Below are 24,467 nucleotides of genomic sequence, written 5' to 3'. Positions count from 1 at the left end.
CACATCAGTCATGATGTTGTAGACCTCCGTCACTTCTCTGCATTGTCTCGTTAGGGCTATAAGGTCTTCAGCTCATGGGCCATCCCTTTACTATGTGTTTGTGTGGCCCATAACACAATGCTGATCTGCTCTCAGTGAGGGCACTAGATGTTACCATGATACATGTAATAATAATGAGCTTGGCTGTCCCGAGCAAGCCCAGGGGAGGGTCTCTTTTACCAGGCTTGGCTTCCAGCCAAAGACCAGTCTAGACAGAGTTCTGCACCTACCACCGCGTCGCTAAGACGAGACGGAAAACCCAGGTCCCGGCTGCTCATGGCTATTAAAGCTCCCATTTCACAAGAGTAACCCTGGGATCCTGGCTGTTTTCCAGCTAGGCCAATTACGATTTGCTGACCTGAATTCCTCCTGCCGCTTTAATTGGAGACACAATCACTCACTTCCCATCCTCAAAGCTGCTGTACAGTGGTGGGGGTGCTGTTAAAAGGGCATCAGTTCCACCTTGGAGGCAGCCAAGTTTCAGCAGCAGGTGAAGTGACTCCCAGACCTAATAGCCAGATCCTGGTCATCGGTGTAAACCAGGACTGACTCCACATGGAAGTCAGTGACGATCAGCGAGGTCAGGCCAGTGAGTGAGTGAGATGAGAACAAGGCCCACCGTAATGCGTGTGCATGTGTGTATAGAACGTCAAGGGAGAGTGAGGACCATCTCCATTGACTTCAGCGCGCTCTACCAGTTTACATCAGCTGAGGATCTGGCCCCAGTGACTCCAGTGGAGCTACACCGATTTACACCCGCTGGGGATCTGAGCCAGAGAGTTTAGAAAATTCTTTGGGATGCTTCTGGAGGAAAGACCCTCCAGTTCAAAGTAAGGTATTATAAGAACATAAGAAAGGCCAGATTGGGTCAAACCAAAGGTCTATCTAGCCCAGTCTTCTGTCTTCCAACAGTGGCCAATGCCAGGTGCCCCAGATGGAACGAACAGAACAGGGAATCATCAAGTGATCCATCCCCTGTCGCTCATTCCCAGCTTCTGGCAAACCGAGGTTAGGGACACCATCCCTGCCCATCCTGGATAATAGCCATTGATGGACTTATCCTCCATGAATTTATCTAGTTCTTTTTTGAACCCTGTTATAGCCTTGGCCTTTACAACATCCTCTGGCAAAGAGTTCCAAGGGTTGACTGTGCGTTGTGTGAAGAAATACTTCCTTTTGTTTGTTTTAAACCTGCTGCCTATTAATTTCATTTGGTGACCCCTGGTTCTCATGTTATGAGAAGGAGTAAATAACACTTCCTTATTTACTTTCTCCACACCAGTCATGATTTTACAAACCTCTATCATATCCCCGTCGTCTTTTTTCCAAGCTGAAAAGTCCCAGTCTTATTAATCTCTCCTCATACGGAAGCCGTTCCCTACCCCTAATCATTTGTGTTGCCCTTTTCTGAACCTTTTCCAATTCCAATATATCTTTTTTTGAGATGGGGCGACCACATCTGCACGCAGTGTTCACGATGTGGGCGTACCGTGGATTTATATAGAGGCAATATGATATTTTCTGTCCCTTTCTTAATGATGCCCAGCATTCTGTTCGCTTATTATTCTGGGGCCGCCATTCACTAGTGATCCCCAGCTCTCATCTAGTTGCTTTCCATCCATTGATTGCAAAGCGAGTCAGGACCATTCCCATTTTGTGGATTGGGAAAGTGAGGCACAGGCTTGCTCAAGGTCACACAGAAAGCATCTGACCTGGGCACAGAACCTGGGTCTCCATGGCCCAGTCCAGTAGCTCACAGCTCTGCATCAATTGATCAGGCGTGGCGGGACACTGGAGAGACAGGCAGGCCGAAAAGCCCAGCATCTGCGTTGTTCTGTTATGTGATGGAGGGTGGAAGACATGAGGTGTGTTTCCACGGGCTCGTCTGTCCTAAGAGGTGATCAGCAACAGACCCCGGGGAAAGCCAAGACCCCCAGCTCTTCTCTCTGTCATGGGTGGTTGTGCCTCATGGTTGGAGCAGGAGTCGCTAGTCAGGAATTGGAGCCCAGAGTCAGAGCCGGAGTCAGAGCCAGGGTCACAGGTGAGGAATCGGAGCTGAGGGTCAGGAACGGGTTACCTGTATTAAGGCTGGGAACAAGCAGACACAGGGGCTATCACAGCCTGGGGTGAGTGCTTTGAGCAGCCACTGAACTGCTGCCGCTGGGCTTAAGAGCTGGTTTGCTGCCTCCTCCCACCAGTCAGGAGGTGGAGCCAACCAAGCAGCTGACTCCAGGCCAGGACCTGATCCCTGACACGCTCTTGCTTTTCCCCTTTCCACAGGATGTTTGAGCTGACCTGCACTCTGCCTTTGGAGAAGGACCTGAAGGTTACTCTCTATGACTACGACCTCTTGTCGAAGGATGAGAAGATTGGCGAGACCGTCATAGACCTGGAGAACCGGTTCCTGTCGAAATTCGGGGCCCGGTGCGGCCTGCCCCAGACCTACTGCATGTAGGTACTTCCGATAGCCCAGGTGGCACTGAGCTGCCCTGTCGGGGAGATGTGACTGGGTCAAGGAGGGAAGATACCCAGCACCATCCTGGGCACCTGCATCTGTTGTGGTATCAGCCCACTGACACGCCAGGGAGAGGCGTTGCCAAGGGAGCTCTGGGTGATGTGTCAGAATGTCACCGTCACGCCATGTGATATCTCCTGGGCCCTGCATGGCTGGTGCCAGAACCCCCAGGGCTTCCCACGAGCAAGTGGGAGTCAGCCTGCCAAAACCAGGGTCGTCCTGCAGATATTGGGGTGAGGGCAGGTTTTAGGGGAGGTTTCAGGGGAGGCTGGATAATGCGCTCAGGGGGTGGCAGTCATGGAGGGGAGGCAATATCCTAGTTACATGGGAGGGGGTCCTGCTATGGGAAAGGTGGAGACCCCCTGGGCGAGGTGGCCTAATAGGATAGGGAATAAAGGACTGGGATGAATTTTGGCTGGACGCTCAAGCCAGACTGCCCCTGTCTGTGTAGCCGTGCTGCTGGAAGGGGGCATCAGGGGCCCGGTACAGTTCCCGGATTCTCTGCCCTGCCTCCCAGGAGTGGTACAGGGGACAGCAGCTGAGGGAGAGTCGGCCCCGGGAGAGAGGAGCCGGCTCCGTAGTTTCTCTCTGTGTAGCAGCTTGACCTGGGTGTCTCAAAGGGAGGGGCCCTCAGGCCAGGCCCGCTGCAGCTTTGCCCAGCTGCACCAATGTGGGAAAACGTGGACGAAGTCCCAGCCTCGTGCGGTAGGCGTGTGAGACGGGCAAGACTTTCAGGTCACTTCCTGCTAGCGTGCAATCGGTGCCTACAGTTTGAAATGTCTCAGCTAAAGGGGCTCCCCTCATCTCCCCTGGGAGACGGCCACATTCAGCCTGAGGTTTCCTCTGCCTGTTCTGGGGGAGATTCATCCTCAGGGAGGGAGCCAGCTCAAGAAACGCGCCGCGTACCGCCATTACCTCACTGTGCCTCGGTCTGTCCCCTAGAACCGCTCCTCTCCCGCCGGGGTGCTTCCACCCTCAGCTCCTTGCTGACCCTTAGAGCTCAGTTTGGGTTTCTTTAAAAAATATCCCGGCCTTATTCACCCCCCGCTGTAGTTCTGCCCGGCAGTTGCCCCTGGAACAGTCGCGGCCTTTGGAGGCGGGGTGTATTTTACAACACTTTGTTTTTACTAATGTCTTGCTTCAGTTCTGGACCCAACCAGTGGCGAGACCAGCTCCGACCTTCCCAACTGCTCCATCTCTTCTCCCTGCAATGCAACTGCAAAGCTCCCATCTACAAGCCAGACCGGGTCATATTCAGGGAGCAGGAGTACGTCCTCTCTGAGTTCGGTAAAGGAGTCTCCTCACATCCATAAACCATTTCCCTGCCCCCCACCCCCATTATTGCACTGGAGACTGGCGGCTTGTGAAACAGGGTAGCGAAACGGATGGTGAAGATGAACAGTCGAGTTGATTTACAGTGAGAACTCAGATCATGTTGCTTTGAGCAGGGGGTTGGACTAGATACCTCCTGAGGTCCCTTCCAACCCTGAGATTCTGTGATTTTGTGATTCTATGAAAACCCACATGGCCAGCCCAAAGGAGCTGCCAGCATTATAGAATCTGTATTGCTCCTAGAAGCTCCTAGATCTGCAGCCCAGATCGAGGCCCCGTTATGCTAGGCATTGTACATACACATAGGGCCAGTCCCTGCCCCAAAGAGCTCACAGGCTAAACAGATTAGACAGCCCAAGAGTGGGAGAAAGGAAGAATGGTCCTGTTCCTTTTATAGAGGTGGACCAGAGAGATGAAGTGATTTTCCCAAGGTGCTGTGGGGACTCTGTGATATACTCAAGGATTGAACCCAGAACTCCAGTTCAATGCCTTAACCACAAGGCCACGCTTCCATCAGCTCAATACCTTCTGGAACTGGAGCAAACCCTGGCCAAACCCATACGGACACCACTCTCGTCAGGAGGAATTATACAAATGCAGGCTCCAGCACTGAGCAGAAGGAAATCTGCCACAGCGTGCAGGTAGCAGTCTGCTGGACTTGCTGGGTATGTCGCTAGAGGGCGACAAATATCGCATACACCGGGCCAGCGTAACACACCCTTACCTTTATCCTAATACAGCTTGAAAGGCGGTAGCATTATAGCTACAAACATGTGTGTGAGCTAAAGCCAGGTGGAAATCTCTGATTTCGAGGACAATCTGCTGTGGTATACACATGAATGGTATTTCTGTGCACGGTTGAAATCTGCCAGGATTCAGCATTTTGCCAGGAGGGTGGAATTCCACCTCTTTGGACTCAAAACAATGTATTTCTGTCCAGCCAAAGAGGCGATAACACACCATGCAAATATGTAGGGGCGCCGAAAGGTGTCAGTTTCCTCATGAGCTCTGACAAGCACAGAGGGTTGTGTGATCACCCAGCTGCACTTTGCTTGCAGAGGGGCTGGTATTTAAAAGTGGCACAGCGACCTGGGGTACGTAGCAGAGATACAAACCACTCTCAAATGTTGTAGGGCTTTGCTGCACAGACCCCTCTTGGAAGGAGCCAAGAAGCAGCCACTTCTTCACAGCCTCCCGTTCTGTGTCAGGTTTTCACCGAGGGCTGGAGAGGTGTTAAGTTGAGTGGGGCTAGTCTCTCCCCCGCCCAGCCTGCCTTTCACCTTGCTTTCTTTTAATGGCAATCACTTCAAAACCAGAACAAAGCTTGGGGGTTTGACCTCAGCGAGATCTGGAAACCAGCTGTGTGTGCAGAACAGTGTCAGATGTGAACCTGGCGGGGCATAAAGTGAAGCCATTAAATACGAGAGCAGGGGTTTTACAAGCACTGTGCCCAGACCATTATTTCATAACCCCCACATTGTTGGTTTCAGAGAGAGGTTTTTATTTCTGAGCCTCACACACAGACACACCCAAGCCAGGTTTCCAGGGCTTGGGGAAAATCCCGTGTGTATGAAGTTTAACCCCTTCAAGGCACTGCCAAGAGAGAAGCTGGGATCTATCACCTGAAAGCAGCAGAGCTGTAATAATATTGATATAGCGCATTTCATTTCAAAGGCCCTCGGGGTGCTTTGAACTGACTCTCAGCTCTGCTGAAATGCAGCCACCTCTGGAGTGGAGGACTCCCAACAAATCAATGCATAGATCTGTGGAAAGAGCAAGTTTTGACTCAGGACAATTGGAGATACACTCCCTCCTCTTCCATAAAACAGTGTGGGAACTTTCATGTCTGCGCAGAGCAGACCAGGACCTTAGTTGTTGTTCGATCTTGTCCAATAAGAGCAGACAATGCACCTTGTCCCAAGGTACGGAGAAGGGAGCTGTGACTGAAACGTGATTCGGAAGGTAGGACGCTTCTGGCATTCATTGAATGCGTGTCCGTGTGTGTGCACACGGGTGCGGATTGGCCAGAGTGTCAGCAGAGGTCAGCACAATGGAGGAACGTTCTGTGCTGGCCTCTTGTGAAAATCTGATCAGAAATATCACAGGGGGAGCTGCTGGGCACTGAATGCTGCTGAAAATCCAGCTGCGAATGGGTGTTTTTATGTAATCACTAAGGGCCCGATTCACCTCTCCAGTGGTTAGGATGTTAACCTGGGACTTGGGAGACCTGGGTTTGATTCCTTGATCTGCCACAGACTCCCTGTGTGACGTCGGGCCAGTCACTTAGCCTCTCTATGCCTCAGTTTCCCTATCTGTACAATGGGGACAGGAGCCCTGCCCTCTCTCATGGATGTGTGGGAGGATAAATACAGTAAAGTGTGGGAAATGCCATGAGACCTACTGATGAAAAGCGCTATGGAAGAGCTGAGGTTAGTGGAGTTGCTCCTTATTCATAGCGATGCCAGGAGAGAAGACCCTGGCCTGGGTACAAGCTGTGATTTCATTGGTTTCAGCAGTGCCTCTCCGCGGCCCTAGGCACGTTAGAAAGATGGGTTAAACTGACCCGTTTTGAACAATGTCAATCAAACCTTAAGAAAAACATATCCAGACCTCTGAGCAAACTCCCCCGAATGGTCCCATTCCCCTTCCCATCTCCAGCCACTCTACCCGAAACCAGCACTGGCAATGCGGCTTTTTGTCAGATGCGGGCCTTGGTGGGACAAAGAGGGCTGTGGCTTTCAGAGCTGACCATCCCTCACCAAGCATGCCCCCATCTGTCCCCTTCTCCAGCCAGCTCCTTCCTGGTCCAAGCAGCAGGCCGCTAGCTCACGTGCCCCAGATTGTCACAGCACCCATGGGACGGGCTTCTGGACTCACACTGACCCAGGGTAGTCCGTGGAGTGACCCAGGGATAAGCCGCAGTGTGAGATCAGAATCGGGCCCCAGGTCGGTGATGGATCCATGGAGGGTGTTCGGTAACCTCGCTTGCTGTCTGATCTCTCTGTGGCAGAGGATGGCAAGCCCCTCAACCCACACCTGGGAGCGCCGGAGGAGCGGCTCGCCCTGTACGCGCTGCGGAAGCAGGGCCTGGTGCCCGAGCACGTGGAGACAAGGCCTCTCTACAGCCCGCTGCAGCCTGAGATTGAGCAGGTAGGAACCACAGTGACCAAGGCTGAAACAGAGCTTCTCTACGGGTCCCACATCAGCCTGCTCAGAAGGGGCCCCTGGCAAAGGGTCTGCCATGCATCACTGGTTCATACTGGGCTGCCAAGGACCAGGCATCTGGTGATCCTGGCAGTGCCTTTCTGCACCATGAGCAGCTGCATCTTGTGCATGCATCCACCACGGGGTGCTAGGCTTCCCCTGCGTATCATACATAGACCAATCAGGGCCTGATCCCGCAAAGCCTCCCTCCTGCAGAGGAGTCCCATTGGAGGGGTGCCCTTGCTGTCAGTGAGGGATTGCAGGAGGTGGCCCTTGGTGTGAGCGGGTGATGCCCGAATAGATCCATCACACAGGTTTCGACCAAACTCTTCCGACCGGGGCTAGTTTATAACCCACTAAGTAACGATGGGCACGTCCATAGCCTTGAACAGCCAGTGATGCCTAGAACACCCTGGGAGCAGCATATTGGCTGTCCTTTGCAGATGGGAAAACAGAGGCGGGGATGGGTTTAAAGACTTTCTCATGGCCACAGAGGCACTGTCAGGTTTAGGACACAGCATTTCCTGGCCACGCTGTCTCTCCAGCCACTTTATTCCCTCTGGTGAAGCACGCTGACTACAATAGCACCTGAATCTTATTTACTGATGTGCCAACAGCGGGCTCTGCTGAGTTAGAGCAGCGTTTAGAGAGGCCAGCCGAGATCAGGGCCCTGTCCTGCTAAGTGTTGTACAAACACATACTGATAGACACTGTCTACCCCAACAAGCTCACAATCTAAATAGAGAAGGATTACAGGCCAAAGACAGGTGCAGGGACTTGACCGAGGTCATGCAGCAGGTTAGTAGATGAAGCAGGATTAGAACCCAGGGCTCAGTCCTCTAGGCTGCACGACATTGTTGTAGACACAGCAGCAGAAGACATGGTCCTTGGCCTGCGGAATTTATAATCAGACTAAACACTGTTCTGTTAACTCCTTTCTAAACATTGTATTGCCCGGGTGGGCGCTTCGTGCTTTGGCTAGAACAAGCAGAGTTGTTTTTTCTGGTCTCTCCTGGTGAGCAGAACCAGAAATCCTGGGAAGAAGCCTGAGCTAAGATGGTTGGATAAGTCTTGAAGGATCCTTGGGCAGTTTGCCCATTGCCTCATCCCCACAGAATTAATGTGGATCAAATACTGAGAAGCGCTGGCTCCATGGAAGTGAAGCAGGTTGCAAGTACTCAGCACCTCTCAGGATTTGTACTGAGGATCCATAGAAGGATTCACTCTGGCTCTTCTCATCAGTTGTGAAGAAAAAGGGTCCTGAGAGTCCACGGGGCAGCTCCACGGGAGTTCCCCAAAGGAAGGCCCTAACCCACTGTTTTAAAGCTAGGAGATAGAATGTGTGCACCTGTTTCCAGTAAGTTATACGCTGGGCTTTTAAAGGCCCAGTCTACACTAGAAGCATCTCCTGCTGACATAGCACCGGGGTGGACAGCGCTTAGGTCGCTGTAACTTGCGTTGTTTAGGGGGTGTCTCTTTCACACCCCTGAGCTATGCAAGTTAGATCTACTGAAGCGGTAGTGGAGGCCTGCCCAAAGTTTGCTATTGTTTCCTGTTGCGAGAAGAGTTTTCTTGCCAAAAAAAAAAAAAAAAAAAAGCCATTTGTGATGGGCTGATTTTCAAAGTCAATACGTTTTATGCCCTTGACACTGCACAGAAAGTATATCTTTATCACCACCCACTGGTATTTAACAGTTAAAGTGACAATTTTAAAAAAAGAAAAGAAAAACAAACCTCTAAGCAGATCTCAGTAGGATCTCTGCAGCACGGGAATATAAAGCAACCAGAAAATGGAGTCAGATGTCCCTAGATTCTTCCTTGCACCCATTCCCAACAACATCAAAAAGTAACAGGCCAGATCCCCAGCCAGTGTCAATCAGTGTAGCACCATTGAGTCAATGAAGCTACTACACCCTTTGACACCAGCAGAGCATCTGGCCCCATGTAGGTAGATTCAGTCATAGAGTTTAAGGCCAGAACACACCATTAGATCAACTACTTTGACCTCCTCTGTATCCCAGGCTCATACATTTCACCCCGATACCCGTGTATTGAACGCAGTAACTTGTGTTTGGCTAACAAGTATCGTCCAGAAAGAGATCCAGTCTTGATTTGAAGACATCGAGAGATGGAGGGAGAATCCATCACTTTCCTTGGTAGTTTGTTCCAATGGTTAACCACCCTCACTTCAAAATGGGGGTCTTCTTTCTAATCAGAATTCAATGGCTGGAAGCTAAGCTAGACGCCTCTTGCTCAGCCTCTCTCCATTAAATTAAAGAGCCGTTTCCTACCCCATATGTGCTCCCCGGGAGGGTACTTTGCTTCAGCTCCCAGATCGGTTTGCTGAAATTTGTTGGCTCCTTGCCACTGTCAAAAATAAATCTCCTGCCTTTGAGCTCTGTCATTGTTTCGAGTCGCTATTTCCATGAACACATCGAACAAGGCGAGTGATGTTAACCCAGTTCCTAGACCTCACAGCAGTTTGTTTCATTACAGGGAAAGCTTCAGATGTGGGTAGACTTGTTTCCGAAGTCTCTGGGTCTGCCTGGACCTCCATTCAATATCACGCCGCGCCGAGCAAAAAGGTGACTTGATTCTTGATTCTTGTTGGTGCGTGAGCTCTCTGTCTGGGATGCTGATGGAACAGACCACGTGATCTGGTCACTTACACAAAGAAATAGTGGCTCCTTGCACCTTCTGCCTAGGGAATAGTTACGCTGCGCACAGGCGCCAACTTTTGTTGGCGCCGGTGGGTGCTCATGCCCCCCGGCCCCGCCCCGACTCCGCCCCCTCCCTGCCCCATTGGATCCCTCCCCAAATCCCCGCCCTGGCCCCGCCTCTTTCCCAAGCACACCGCTTTCCTCCTTCTCCCCCCTCCCTCCCAGGCTTGCCACGCGAAACAGCTGTTTCGCGGCACAAGCCCTGGGAGGGAAGGGGGAGAAGCAGGACTTGGCGGCGCGCTCAGGGGAGGAGGTGGAGGCGGAGGTGAGCTGAGGCGGAGGTGTGGGTCGTGGAGCTGCCGGTGGGTGCAGAGCACCCCCCAATTTTCCCCTGGAGCACCCATGGAGTCAGCGCCTATGGTTACGCACATTCAGAGGAGATATGAGTGCTTGGAGCCAATTGCACACAGCCATATGCTTCTAAAGCATCCTTTAGCCCAAACTCTCTTGGGTGACTTTACACCCATGGACATTTCACACATGAGTGAAAGTTACAGGATCAGACCTTTTGCACCTGAGCTATTCTGCAAACAAGCTGCCTTTAAATATAGCCTTGGCTTCCTTCCATTTTAGACCATGGTTTTTATTCCATTCTGATGTCTCGGTGTGTGTGGGGGGATATTTCAGGTTCTTCTTGCGCTGCATTATCTGGAACACCAAAGACGTGATCCTAGATGACCTCAGCATCACTGGAGAGAAGATGAGCGACATCTACGTGAAAGGGTAGGCAATCCTGCTACCTCAGGCTATGTTAGTGATGTGTCAATGTGTTACAGATCAGCAAGGAAACAGTTAACTATTGCGACATTCATATCGTCTTCATTGGGCATCTGAGTTAACCCCTCACTGAGATGAATGGGGCAAGTTCACACCTCTGCGAGCTGTTGTTCCAAGCTCTTTGCAAACACCAGTGCATTAGCTACAGTCAATTCACATGTTTGTGGTTTTCTTTGCAACCGTAACAGCTGAGATTCTGAAGGACAAGATAGCAACTCGAGAGAGGTGCTGGTATGTTGTATTGCTGGATACCAGCCCAACTGAAGCCTCATCCGTGGCACGGATTATGCATGTATTGTATACAGAGTTAGTCTTGTTTACATAGCTGCCTTTTTGAAATTCCTTTTCCTGGACAAAAATGTGGCAGCCGGCAGTAACTCCTCTGGCACGTTTTCCCTTCTCTGTCTGACTCCATTTATGTTTTATCTTGTGTAAAATAGTGCGATCGCAGCCAAGGGAGTTACTTATTTTCTACGTTCTTGGTTTTATGAACAGGAAGAGGGAGGATTTTGAAACAGACTGTAAATCCCTTTTTTACAATCCCAATTTTCCTCCTGTAAATCCAGAATGCACCCTGCTTACCTGGTATTCGCATCAAGTTCATTGTTGTCAATTCCAGCCAAGAGGTTCCATACGTAGCTCAGGATTAGCAGAGTGGGGCGGGGTGGCACTGGGGAAGTGGGAATATCTAATGTTTGATCAACCCCCCACACACCTGTTTTTTTATCATTCCCAACAAACATACAGATCACCCATTGCTGTAAATGAGCTAAATGCTTTGCCCAATCATCGTTTGCCGTGTCTTCCCAAGATGGGGTAATCAACATTCCTGCATGACACTGGTTCCTGTGCGGCCAATCACACATGAGACACAAGTGACTTGGCACTATGCCCTATTGTACAAAGGCACCTCTGTCACAAGCCGGACTAGTGACTATGTGTAGCTCCTAGTTGGCCTCCTAACTGGAGCTCAGAGGCTACTGTGATGGGCTGGGTCCTTATAAGTGGGCAGATGAGATAGATCACAATCAGGACCCTAATACCTCAAATAAACAACAGTGCCTTTTGTTAGCAAGAAGCTACGCTGCTATTTATTATCTTTATTAAAGAAGCACCTAGAACCCCAACCGAGACCAGGGCCCCATCGTGCCAGGCATGATGGTCCTGTGTTATCACTAGTACAGATATGTCTACAAATACATTAAGGGCTGTTACAAAGAGGACGGTGATCAATTGTTCTCCATGTCCACTGAAGGTAGGATAAGAAGTCATGGGCTTCATCTGCAGCAAGGGAGATTTAGGTTGGATATTAGGAAAAAACGTTTTAATTCTAAAGTTAGTTCAGCTCTGGAACAGGCTTCCAAGGGAGGTTGTGGAATCCATATCACTGGAGGTTCTGAAGAACAGATTAGACAAACAGCTGTCGGGGATGATCTAAGGCTAGGTCTACATTACGGGGGGAGTCGACCTAAGATACGCAACTTCAGCTACGCTATTCGCGTAGCTGAAGTTGCGTATTTTAGGTCGACTTACCTGGCTGTGAGGACGGCGGCGAGTCGACCGCTGCCGCTCCCCTGCCGACTCCGCTTCCGCCTCTCGCTGCGGTGGAGTTCCGGAGTCGACGGCAGAGCGATCAGGGCTCGATTTTATCATGTCTACACTAGACGTGATAAATCGATCCCCGATAGATCAATCGCTACCCGCTGATCCAGCAGGTAGTGAAGATGTGCCCTAAGCTTTCTTGGTCCTGCCTCAGCTCAGGGGGCTGGACTTGACGACCTCCTGAGGTCCCTTCCAGCCCTACATGTCTATGATTCTATGACAAAGAGATTTTTTTTTTACTTCTAATTTTGTATTAAATTTTGCACTAAATAAATGTATAATTTTGTATTCAAATTTCCTACAGAAAGTTCTTTCGAAATGACTGACCCAAACTGTCAAAGCTAAAGTTAGGCTCCCTTATGTAGGTAGGTCCCAGGTCATTTAGGACTTAGTAGGTAAAAAACAACATCTTAAAATCAGTTGGAAACCAATAGGCAACCAATGGGCAATATACCAATCATCGTTCCTTCAGTCATCTTTATATTTGCACCCGTCAGTTTTGAGTGAGTTGCTCAAACATCCTGTTTTCATTTCATTACTCAGTGCCTTTGTATTTTGCAGCTGGATGATTGGCCACGAGGAGAACAAACAGAAGACCGATGTGCATTACCGGTCTATGGGAGGCGAAGGGAATTTCAACTGGAGATTCGTCTTCCCCTTTGACTATCTTCCCGCTGAGCAAGTCTGTCACATTGCTAAAAAGGTGAGCCTCTTACATCCGCCTAGTTATAGTCCCTGGGGGACTGACTATACTTCTTGTTAGAGACAAGGTGGATGGACCAACTTTTGTTGCTGAAAGAGAAAAGCTCAAAAATGTGGTCCAGTAAAAGATATTACCTCACACACCTTGTCTCGCTCATATCCTGGAACAAACACGGCTACAACAGTACCGCAAACAACATGTGCTTGTTCTACCCAGCAAACAACACACTGAAGTTACACAATGATATGCCTGCCATTGATCTGTTTTTACATGGGAAAGATGGGGGTGAAGGGAGGATTTGGTAGGTTTTATACATCCAGGAAACATTCATCTTCCTGTGAAAATTACTTAAAGGCATTGTTAAGAGTGACTCTTCTTCCCATCACGACAGAGTCAAATAGGAGGATACTCAGAGAAGAGCAACTGTGATGGCCATTATCTTTGCCAACGCTGGGATTGAACAAGGGACCTCTAAGAGCAGGAGTCTCTGCAGTTTGAACTGAAGTGCAAGCTTCTCAAGTTGCGAGCTGTAACAGACTCTCAGCTTCTCTGGACCAGGCACACGTTGACTGGGGTGACTGGGGTCCGGTTTTTGACTGGAGTACCCGGTTGAAAAGGGATCCTACCAGCTCTGGGCAGCACTGTTGACCGGGCCATTGATTGTCCAGTTGGTGGTGCCATGCAGCAGGGCTAAGGCAGGCTCCCTGCTAGCCTCCGCGCGGCTGCTGGGAAGCAGCCGGCATGTCCCGCCTCCGGCTCCTATGCATAGGGGCAGCCAGGGGGCTTTGCATACTGCCCCAAGCGCCGCCCCCGCAGCTCCCATTGGCTGGAAACCTTTGGGGCAAGGCTGTTGGGTTTTGTGTGAGTAGAAAGTTGACCAGTAATTAGAGGGTAATTAACATGGAAAAATTACCAAGGGCCGTGGTGGAGTCTCCATGACTGGCATTTTTAAAATCAAGATGGGATGTTTTTCTAAGAGTCCTGCTCTGGTTCAAACAGTAACTAATTCAAGGAAGCCCTATGGCCTGTGCTGTGCAGGAGGTCAGGTGATCACAGTGGTCCCTGCTGGCCTTCGAATCGATGAATCAGTGGGTTACACAACAGCAGTGGTTAAGGGGTAGAGCAGTGGTTCTCAAACTTCATTGTACCGTGACCCCCTTCTGACAACAAAAATGACTACATGACCCCAGGAGGGGGGGACAGAAGCCTGAGCTTGCTCGAGCCCAACTGCCCTGGGTGGGGGGGCCAAAGCCTGAGCCCCACCGCTCCAGGCAGGGGGTCCAAAGCTGAAACCCAAGGGCTTCAGCCCCAGGCAGGGGGCCTGTAACCTGAGCCAGTTACACGGCTTGGGGTCACGACCCACAGTTTGAGAACCGTTGGGTTAGATGGACTGACTGGAGAAGGGGTTCTGGACATAGGAGGCAGCAAATTGCTAGTAAAAGACAGCCACCAGGGGGATCTAACAGACCTTCAGCGGGCACTCGACTTACCTCATGTGTGTCCAGCTGTAGCAGTGAACCCAGACAGGAGGAAATTGTCACCACATATCCTGAATTGGGGCCAAATATACAATGACAGTCCTCAGCGCTGCGCTGCTGATCAAGCTACAAATAGTCAATTATCTTCATAACGTGGCTAGGCAAAAACGAAGGGAGGGAAGAACCTACAGATATTGGAAGGGGATAGGTGTCAGGGAAGCCTAGGGGCAGTTGTGGGTGTGTGGATGGGTAGAGCTAGACATGCTGGGATTAAATTAAGGAAAATGTAGGCAGAATATCCAGGAATACTTTGGGGGGGCGGGGTGAGATCTAGTCTACTTTGCCCCAAATCCCCTACCCCAGTTCTCCCCAGAAGGTTTTTTTTTAAAGTGGGTCCCATCTCTCTCGTCAGGATTTGGCTTGCTTTGGGGTATCATCATGTAACCCGCACACCTCCTGGGTGTGGTGTTCTGTCCCATGTAGTGGTGCCGAGACCACTTAGTGAGAGATTAATGAGTCTGCTACAGCCTTAGCTAAGGGCCATATGGCTTTTAGCTCATGTGGTGGAGGCTCATGCACTAAACTCCAGAGGTCCCAGGTTCGATCCCCCCTACCGATGACAGGGATTATAAGTGGGGGCTCATCCGGGATTTCTACTGGGAAGTCTCTGAAGCTCAGGACGTGTTTCCTCAGCTAGGGGAAGAAATGTAACGCCACACACCACCTGGTTGTGGTGTCTGTCCCATCTAGTGGTGCCGAGACCACTTAGAGAGAGATATTCATGAGTCTGTTCTACAGCCATATGGCTTTTAGCTCGTGGTGGAGGCTCGTGCATTTAGCTCTTGAGGTCCCAGGTTCGATCCCACCTGCCGACAACCGGGGTCTGTCGGTGTTACAGTTACAAACTCCAATACTGAATTAATCCCCCCACAGGAGTTCTTGTCTCCATCACGCTGCCCTGCCAATAAGAACTTGGTCTCCTTGTGCATTCAACCATTGGTCTCTCTGCCTAAGAAAGCTTATTGGGGTGTGGTCATTTGCCTGGCTGTGAGCTAGATTAGGAGCCGCTCTCCCAATTTCTTTCACAGCAAGAGAACTTTCTGGAGTTAGATGGATTGGAGCCAGTGCTTTGGTGTGAAAGACTCCTTAGTTCCATTACCAATCCCCTGAGCTAGCCACCCTCTCCCTCCCCCCCGTGAAAGTGCCCAGTTTCAATGCGAATCGCTGGATAGTTAAGCTGATCGACAGAATCACAGCTCTACCCATTTCACGCTTCATGTTAAACAAATCAAAAGTACAGTGTGTAGCACATTCAATTATCCCCTTTGAAAAAGCAAAGCCCCCCCGCTAAACCCTTTAAGAAAATACATCCCACTGTGCTGATATTGATTCTCCTCCGGCCGCATGTCTGCCAACACTGTATCAGAAAATAAACAGCTTGTAAAATAGCTCTGTAAAGGCAAAAATAACGAATGAAAAGCCATGCTTTGTGTTTGCAGGACACATTCCACTCCTGCAATTTTTGATCTCGCCATGTGCTGTTTGAACTCCGGGTTCATTACGGCTGCTGTAAAAACCCATGCACTGATCTTTAAATACCGCCATGGAAAGCGGAATTTAAATCAAAACGGTCGGACAGCAAATTCTAAGCAGCTAAAAGCCACCTGCGCCCAGGCCTCCTGGAGGTGGCGTTTGAGCTGAGAGCACTGCAGAGAAGAATGCCGGCCTTGGCTTTTCGCTCCTTTGTTTGTCCCGGGGCTACACGCTCTGTTAGAACCCTGAGCTCCCCATTGAGAGATGGACCTCGGAATGCAAAATTCAGATCCGGATTGCAAATATTCACCTTAAAATTCAGGGAAAATCAAATGAAGAGGTTTGCTTAAGGCTTGTAATAGCGTAATGAATCATCAAAGGTAGAGATGCATAAAGCTCCATTGAATCATCTTCCTCCTTCCTCTGCCAATGCAAAATCGGTTCCTACAGACTTCCTTCAGGGCTTGGGCTAGTTTTGTTTTAAACAATGAGCTTTCTGCTACTTCCCTTGGGAGATAACTCTGCAGACTAATGGATCTCACCCATAGAAAATGTCCTAATACTCACCCTGAGTGTTCTTCCTCGACTTCCCCTTCATATTGTGTGATTCTTCTATAGCAGTAGGCTCCGAAGAACTAGACGAGGGCTGGGTGCTATATAAACATGTAAGGAGACACCACCCCTACTTCAGTCTTATTTAAGAGAAGACACAGGAAGAGGGTATAACAAATGAGAGTGGGTAGTTGGGGTGGGAGCGGGTGGGTAACAGTGCTAAGAATCAGTGGTTATATAGGATAGCCGGGGGCATGCCTTAACGGTTCTGAGACATTTAAATGTAGGATGTGTGTAAATTAATACGCCCCCAGCTTATCAAAGTGCATCAGCACATGTTTAAGTCCCCGTTGAAGTCCTCTGCTTGAATGCTTTGCTGATTCAGGGCCCAGATATAGCAGCAAATTTGACCGGTTTTCTACGTAGCCGTTATCAGTCGCCAGTTTCCTGTAGGCATCACGGTAGCAGTGGGTCTTAAGATGGATCTGAAGTGAAGCGGGGAGCGGCGCTGTGGACTAGTGGAAGAAGTGGGCTTACATCCAAAGGCTTGTTTTTCCCCATGACTCCTAGCTACACCCGTGTTCAGCTGAGAATGAATTCCTCTCCCTCCCCCGTGTGTAAACCCTCCCAGCCCTCACCCTACCTCCCTTCCTTGGAAGTTGGTTCCGCCAAGTAATTCCTGTCGATTCACGGCAATTTGTTGATGCCTTCCAAGTAGTGACTGCCCAGGAGTGTTGTGGGCCAGAACCTTTTCTGGGGTAACTTGGCCATTGCATTCCATGGAGCTAAGCAGATGTATGCCAGCCTGGGGTCGGGGGAAGAGCCAGAGACTCTGTGAAGTCCATTAGGGACTTTGCTGTTGCTATTGATTCTATTTGGAAGGTGCTCTGCTACCGGAGCGGCGCTATCAAATCCTAAGACAAATCAGTAGGCAGACAGATCTGGCTCAGTATGCTCCTCACACATCCCCCGGAGTTTATCCCTTGGGTTATGCGGACAGTTACTCGTTTCTTTCCTCCTTACGAAAAATAACCAGAATGACAAGGACTGCAGCTACCACGCCAGAGCTTTCTCACGGTATATGGTGTTTTTCACCTTGAAAGATACCAAAGCTCCTTGAAGAACTTAGGTTCTGATCATACAAGGTGCCGAGCACCTTCTGGGGGATGCCGGGGAACCTCGGCTAACTCTGGATTCACACCTGGAGGGCCTGCAGGGTCAGTGGCACATTCTTTAAAGCCCTTTCTTTTGAAAATGTTTCCATAAGGTCGTGTAAATCATAGAATCACAGAAGATCAGGGTTGGAAGGGACCTCAGGAGGTCATCTAGTCCAACCCCCTGCTCAAAGCAGGACCAATCCCCAACTAAATCATCCCAGCCAGGGCTTTGTCAAATCATCCCAGCCAGGGCCTTAAACACCTCTAAGGATGGAGGTTCCACCACCTCCCTAGGTAACCCATTCCAGTGCTTCACCACCCTCCTAGTGAAATAGTGTTTCCTAATATCCAACCTAGACCTCCCCCACTGCAACTTGAGACCATTGCTCCTTGTTCTGTCACCTGCCACCACTGAGAACAGCCGAGCTCCATCCTCTTTGGAACCCCCCTTCAGATAGCTGAAGGCTGCTATCAAATCCCCCCTCATTCTTCTCTTCTGCAGACTAAACAAGCCCAGTTTCCTCAGCCTCTCCTCGTAAGTCATGTGCCCCAGCCAGGGCCGGCGCCAGCATTTCTGCCGCCCCAAGCAAAAAAAAAAAAAAAAGCCACGTGATCGGTGGCGGCAATTGGGAAAAAAAAAAAGCCGCGATCGGCGGCGGCAGTTCAGCGGCAGGTCCTTCGCTCCTAGAGGGAGTGAGGGACCTGCCGCCACTGAATTGCCGCAGGTGCCGCCCCTCTCCCTTGGCCGCCCCAAGTACCTGCTTGTTAAGCTGGTGCCTGGAGCCGGCCCTGGCCCCAGCCCCCTGATCATTTTCGTTGCCCTCGCTGGACTCTCTCCAATTTGTCCACATCCTTTCTGTAGTGGGGCCCCCAAAACTGGTCACGATAGTCCAGACGTGGCCTCACCAATGCCGAATAGAGGGGAATAATCACTTCCCTCGATCTGCTGGCAATGCCCTTACTAATGCAGCCCAATATGCCGTTAGCCTTCTTGGCAACAAGGGCACACTGCTGACTCATATCCAGCTTCTCGTCCACTGTAACCCCCAGGTCCTTTTCTGCAGAACTGCCGCTTAGCCAGTCAGTCCCCAGCCTGTAGCGGTGCATGGGATTCTTCCACCCTAAGTGCAGGATTCTGCACTTGTCCTTGTTGAACCTCATCAGATTTCTTTTGGCCCAATCCTCTAATTTGTCTAGGTCACTCTAGATCCTAACACTACCCTCCAGTGTGTCTCCCTCTCCCCCGAGCTTAGTGTCATCTGCGAACTTGCTGAGGGTGCAATCCATCCCATAGAACCACTTTCATAGAATATCAGGGTTGGAAGGGACCTCAGGAGGTCATCTAGTCCAACCCCCTGCTCAAAGCAGGACAAATCCCCAGACAGATATTTGCCCTGATTGCTAAATGGCCCCCTCAAGGATTGAACTCACAACCCTGGGTTTAGGAGGCCAATGCTTAAACCACTGAGCTATCCGTTCCCCCCATCATCCAGATCATTAATAAAGATGTTGAATAAAACTGGCTCCAGGACTGACCCTTGGGGCATGCCGTTTGATACCAGCTGCCAACTAGACATCGAGCCATTGATCACTACCCATTGAGCCCGACCTTAGGCGGCTCTGGGGTGGCAGCGGTGCGCAGCGTGGCTAAGGCAGGCTCCCTGCCTGCCCTGGCCCCGCGCTGCTCACAGAAGTGGGGTGGGGTGGGGCAGGCAGTTCCGCCAGGCGCTGTCCTCGCCTGTGGGTACCACCCCCAAAGTTCCCTGTTTCTGGCCAGTGGAGCCCTCTGCCTCCCCCTTTCCCCAGGAGCCGCAGGGACGTGGTGCCAGCTGCTTCTGGGAGTGCTGCGGGGCCAGGGCAGGGAGGGAGCCTGCCTTAGCCCCACTGCGCCACAGGGCTGGCAATCCCACAGGCCGGATTGAAAGCCCTGACGGGCTGGATCCGGCCTGTGGGCCATAGTTTACCCTCCCCTGGTCTGGAGAATAAAAATCCCAAGTCTATTATTATTATTCATAATATATTTAACATTTCGAGAGTGACGACAACTACAGACTCCCATTAGCTCTTGGCTCCATTGTGCTAGGCACTGCACAATCATAGTAATAACAGTATATTACGCATAGGGTTAAGGTGCCAGCCTCCTGATCATATTCTATGATTCTGTGATTCTATGAAAGCACTTCGAGGGTAGAATTTTAATGGAGACTGTTACTACCAATCCCAAGAATTAAAAATTATGTCAGTTCCCCCCTAAAATCATGAGATTGGCTTAAAAATCAAGATAATTTAAAAATAAGAAATGTTGGGTTCTTTTCATCTGCCTTCTAGTTTTTGAGCCTGAAGAGGTCACGTTTCCAAGCTTTTGTTTGTTCCCAAGAAAGGCTAGAAACTGAATTTTTGTGAAAAGTGAAAACTGAGATTCTCTTGCAGTCACCTGACTCCAAGTGCTGGGGCTTGAAAAAAAACACCAAGGATTGTGAAACGCTGGATAAAATTGTAAGAGTTGGCAAAAGTAGTCAGAGCTCAAAGAGGAAACATAGTCAAATGAAACAGTAATACTGGATGATTTCAGCTGCCTACTTATTATAAATCGATGAAATGTCCTAATGGGACAAGGTTCAGAGAAGCCGTTCCTTGACACCTTGAAGGATTGCTCCTTGGAACAGTTAGTTCTTGTTGTCACAAGAGGAGGGGCTCAGCTGCCACAAGAAAAAGTGGAAAGCCAACCACCAATGAGATGCTCCAGGCCTCTTGCCCAGCCACAGGGTCCCCCTCTGGAGCAGCCATGAGGAACAAATGCAGGCGGTGGGGCCAAAGAAGAAGCCCTTTCCTCCAGGCACAGGCTGAAACAAGCCAGACTTTCTTCAAAGCTACAGATTGGAAACCAGCAGTCCAGGGTCACATGGCCTCAGAGAAAATGCTCTTGACTTTGTATTTCGTAGAACATAAACAGCCCAGAAGAACGGCAGCCCTGTCAACACTTTGCTAGCGAGAGGAACAATTTCTTATGCCTCCCTCCTGTATAAGTCACAATCATAAAACATTTACACACCGCCCCCACTCCAAACCATTGCAAAACAAAACCGACGGCAATTCACCCTCTTTTCCCTCCCGGGCTTGCAAAATTGTTGCAAAGGGTAATTTTACAGTGCACCTTTGCAGCAAGGTTTAATCATCGAGGCAAATTTCTCGCTGCTTCGAAATAGCCCATAAACGTAGCTATGCATCGAATTCCTCCCCTTCCCCCGCCACCTGATCCTTTTTCACAGCCTAGTTTCCAGATTTGCTCCGCAGTGTCCCCTGGTTCACATGGCTCTTAGGAGGAGCGTTCTCCTGCTGGCCAAACCACACTGACGGGATTTTTCCACAAGAAAGGCCAAGCTGTACCGATTGTGCAAACTCTGTGTGCTGGATCTGAATCCGCCAAGTGCCTCGTCCTGCGTGAGTCATCCTCAGTCAGGCAGAGAGCCTCACAGAAGGCAGGGTTGATCATGTGAGTAAAAGCTGCAGTATTGGACGGTGAATGTGCTTATCGCCGACCAAAAGTTGAGGGCCAGATTCTGATACCCTGACTGAGCAGTAACCGAGTACACGAGCAATCCCATTGGGCCAGATTCTGCTGCCCAGACTCCGTAGCACCACGTGTTGTTGTTGGCATTAGTGTAGCAATGAGAGGCTGAGATCAGGGCCCCATTACAGTCCCTGCCCGGAGGAGCTACAGTCTGAATCGACAAAGGGTTTTGGGGGGAAAGCAGAGATAGAGAGGGGACCTTGCTAGGTCACACACAGCTCAGAAGTAGAGGCCAGGTCTACCACCACCCAAGTCAGCGCCCTGCCGCTTTCCATACGGTTGAATTCGATGGGTCTATGCGTGGAATAATGACCTGCTCAGGCCTGGTCTACACTGGCGAGCTTACAGCAGTACAGCGGTACCAAAGATGGCTGTAAGATGGCTCCCGTAGCCGCTCTGTGCCGACGGGAGAGAGCTCTCCCGCCCCCGTAATAAAACCAGCTCAGCGAGCAGTGGCAGCTGTGTCAGCAGGAGACACTCTCCCAGCACCATAGCGCTGTCCACACCGGCGCTTCCACCGGTGTCACTTATGTCGCTCAGGAATATGGTTTTTTTCACACCCCTGAGTGACGTAAGTTACACTGACAGAAGTGGGTAGTGTACACAAGTCCTACGTATGAATTAGGCCATTAGAATCAGACCCACTGAAATCAAAATGGGAGCATGAGCAAGCGTGGCGGGACATGGCTCAGAGAAGGGGCCCCAGCGTTCGGCTTGTTGTGAATTCTTCGTGTCACCCCATGAATAGCGAATAGATTCTATATTTTGTCCCTGTTCCCAACCTCATTTTTTCAGTGGCAAGAAATATGGAATCTGCTGGTGAAAGTCAATTAAATGCCACTTGCTTTTCACTGTGCAGACACTGTGAAATTGAACATACAGCGATATCTTCGGCTTCTATGTTATGCTCACCCTTAGACCTGGGGACCAGTTATCCTCGTTGTCGGTCCCTCAGACTCTAAGTCTCTGCCCTTCTTGGCAGGAGCTCCGCCTCCTTCCTTCTCGTGAGCAAAAGGAGGCCACTCCCACCTCCAGCATTTAAAGGGGTAGGTCAGCATTTTGAAACTCAGGTCCCTTAAAGTTAGGCCCTTCCCGTAACTGGGAGTTGCAGGTGCTCAGATCTTCCCAAAATGAGGTTGCATAGTGTAGGTACCTAAAATAGGGATTTGGGTGCCTCACTTTAAGACACCCACGTTTTAACCATATCTCTTTTGTAAGTTGGCTCTCCATATTCATAACACTTCCCAGAGGACCCTCTTCTGTGGTTTCCCCTTTGGGTAGCTAACAGTCCCTCTGCAGGGTAGGACATAATCAAAACATAGGAAAGGGAAGACTCAGGCACCGGCCCTTTTTAGCAGTTTTAATTTAGAATAAGTTATTAGCTGGGAAAATGACTCCCCTCCCCCGCCCCCTTGAAAAAACACACATTTAACCAGTTTCTCGGAGGAAGAGGTGAAGAAAATGGAAGTTTCCATTTATTATTTTATAATTTTTCCGGATTCTAAAATATTTAAGATGCATAAATAAACCCCCCCCCGTTTCAAACCCGTCCATGTGATTTTACAAAGTGAGCAGACGCTTGGAGATAAAATTGAAATACAATCTTCCAGGGGGATCTCTTAAAGGAAGCCAGTTTCAATGGGGTTTAAATACTCTCCTCCCCCCGCCATCGCCCCTGGTCAATTATTTATGTTTTTATGGAGTCTGACACATTCTTTTTCCTTATATTGCTTGATATAATGAATGCGAGGTTTGTAGCTCCAGTGATGAATTTATGGCGGGACAAATGTGTCATGAATAATTCCCACGTTGACTGGTTTTAATTAAATCAAGTTGAGACGGGATGGCGTGATGCCTTGCCAACGGGATGCACCCTGGCTCTTAATGAGAACATTCAACAGAGATAGTGGTCCTGACCCTGCGCCCCCTCTGTGAACAATACTCCATTGACTAGATCCAGGAATTATGAAGCTTTCACTGCGTCTCCATCTCGCTCTACCGATGCACCTCACTCCTAACCTGCAGGCACTTCCGAATAGCCTCGTACCAGGCCCTTTTTGAGAGGACACTGACCAATTGTACCAAATTAAGTGGCAGTTTTTTTTGACCTGGGCCAATATCCATGATACTAGGATGATGCCACCTCAAGCTCGGTCTCACTTGGAGCCTACACGGGGCGTGAACCCAAGTTTCCAGAGGGAAGATTTGCAAACAGCAAAGCTGGCTGATGGTGAATGGAGGGAGAGCACCATAGCTAACGGAAAGTGCAGGGAACATTTAGATAGTCACAATGCAATTTCTTACATCAGCATATGGCCAGAGCACCAGGACTACATCCCAGCTCTTCAAAAAGTGCCATGGGATCTTTAATGACTAGGTGTTCAAGGCCTAAGGCTCTTGCGGTGGGACCATTGCTGGAATATTAGCGCAACTGTCACGGGGTCACTCACCAAACTGGCGCCTCCTGCTGGGTGTTTTGGGAACTAGCTCAGTCCCAGTGGATGCATCCTCTGGTGGTGGTGGCTCTCCCATCCTCGCCTCCACCTGCAGACCCCTTACGGCTCCTTCCTCTCGGCATCTGCTTCGTGGCACAGCCCACTGGCCAAGACACCATCCAGTTTCTCTCCCTGCCAGAGGACTCCTCCAACATGAGTCCAGCCACTCCTTGCAGCAGCTTGGCAGTCCACAGCCGGGCTGCTCCTTCAGCGGCTGGGGGGAGGGAGACAGGCCCGCCCACTAGTCCGGGCCCCGGGACCCTGCAACTAGAAGCTTCCTGCTGCCCCTTCCTTCCAGCTCACTGTCTCTATTCCCTGGGCCACTTCCCCTCAGCCTCCGTTCCTTCTGCTCCTGCCTCTGGCTCCGGCTCCTTTGCCCTCTTCCCAGGGCCTCCAGCCTGTAAGTCTTGGCAGCCCATCAGGAGCTCTCCCTAGCTTCCCCTGGTCCCTGCTAGCACCTCTAGCTTCCCCCAGTCCCTGCTCGCACCTGCCCTTCCCCAGGTGCTGGTCTCTCTGTAGCCCCCTAGGAAGCCAGTCTTCTCCCTAGGGCTCCCTACAGTAGACTCCCTCGCTCTGGTCTGCAGCTTCCTTTTATATGGGCCGGCTGGACCCTGATTGGCTATTTCCCCTGCAGCCACTCCTTTGACTGCCTGCCTCTCAGCCTTCATAGGCTGGTTTTAACCCTTTTAGGGCCAGTGCAGGGCAGGTGCCCTGTTACAGGGACCAAGACTCATCTGGTGGGACCATTACTGGAATACTGTGTCCAGTTCTCTGGTTCACACTTCAAAA

At 50.4% G+C, this 24,467-nt stretch overlaps 1 protein-coding gene across 13 annotated transcripts in view; it reads left to right on the top strand.

The window, feature by feature from the left end:
• Positions 1–24,467, top strand: part of DYSF (dysferlin) — a 291,329-nt gene that overhangs the window by 240,978 nt on the left and 25,884 nt on the right. For all 13 annotated transcript variants that reach the window (XM_065597358.1, XM_065597356.1, XM_065597357.1 and 10 more), the window contains 6 exons: positions 2,320–2,490; positions 3,699–3,841; positions 6,897–7,036; positions 9,587–9,675; positions 10,438–10,533; positions 12,751–12,892. In XM_065597358.1, coding sequence (XP_065453430.1) covers positions 2,320–2,490; positions 3,699–3,841; positions 6,897–7,036; positions 9,587–9,675; positions 10,438–10,533; positions 12,751–12,892 — 781 coding nt within the window. The remainder of the gene's footprint in view (positions 1–2,319; positions 2,491–3,698; positions 3,842–6,896; positions 7,037–9,586; positions 9,676–10,437; positions 10,534–12,750; positions 12,893–24,467) is intronic.

The sequence above is a fragment of the Chrysemys picta genome, chromosome 5 (assembly GCF_011386835.1).
Source record: "Chrysemys picta bellii isolate R12L10 chromosome 5, ASM1138683v2, whole genome shotgun sequence".
Lineage (NCBI taxonomy): Eukaryota > Metazoa > Chordata > Testudines > Emydidae > Chrysemys > Chrysemys picta.
This window is presented reverse-complemented; position numbering and strand designations above follow the sequence as displayed.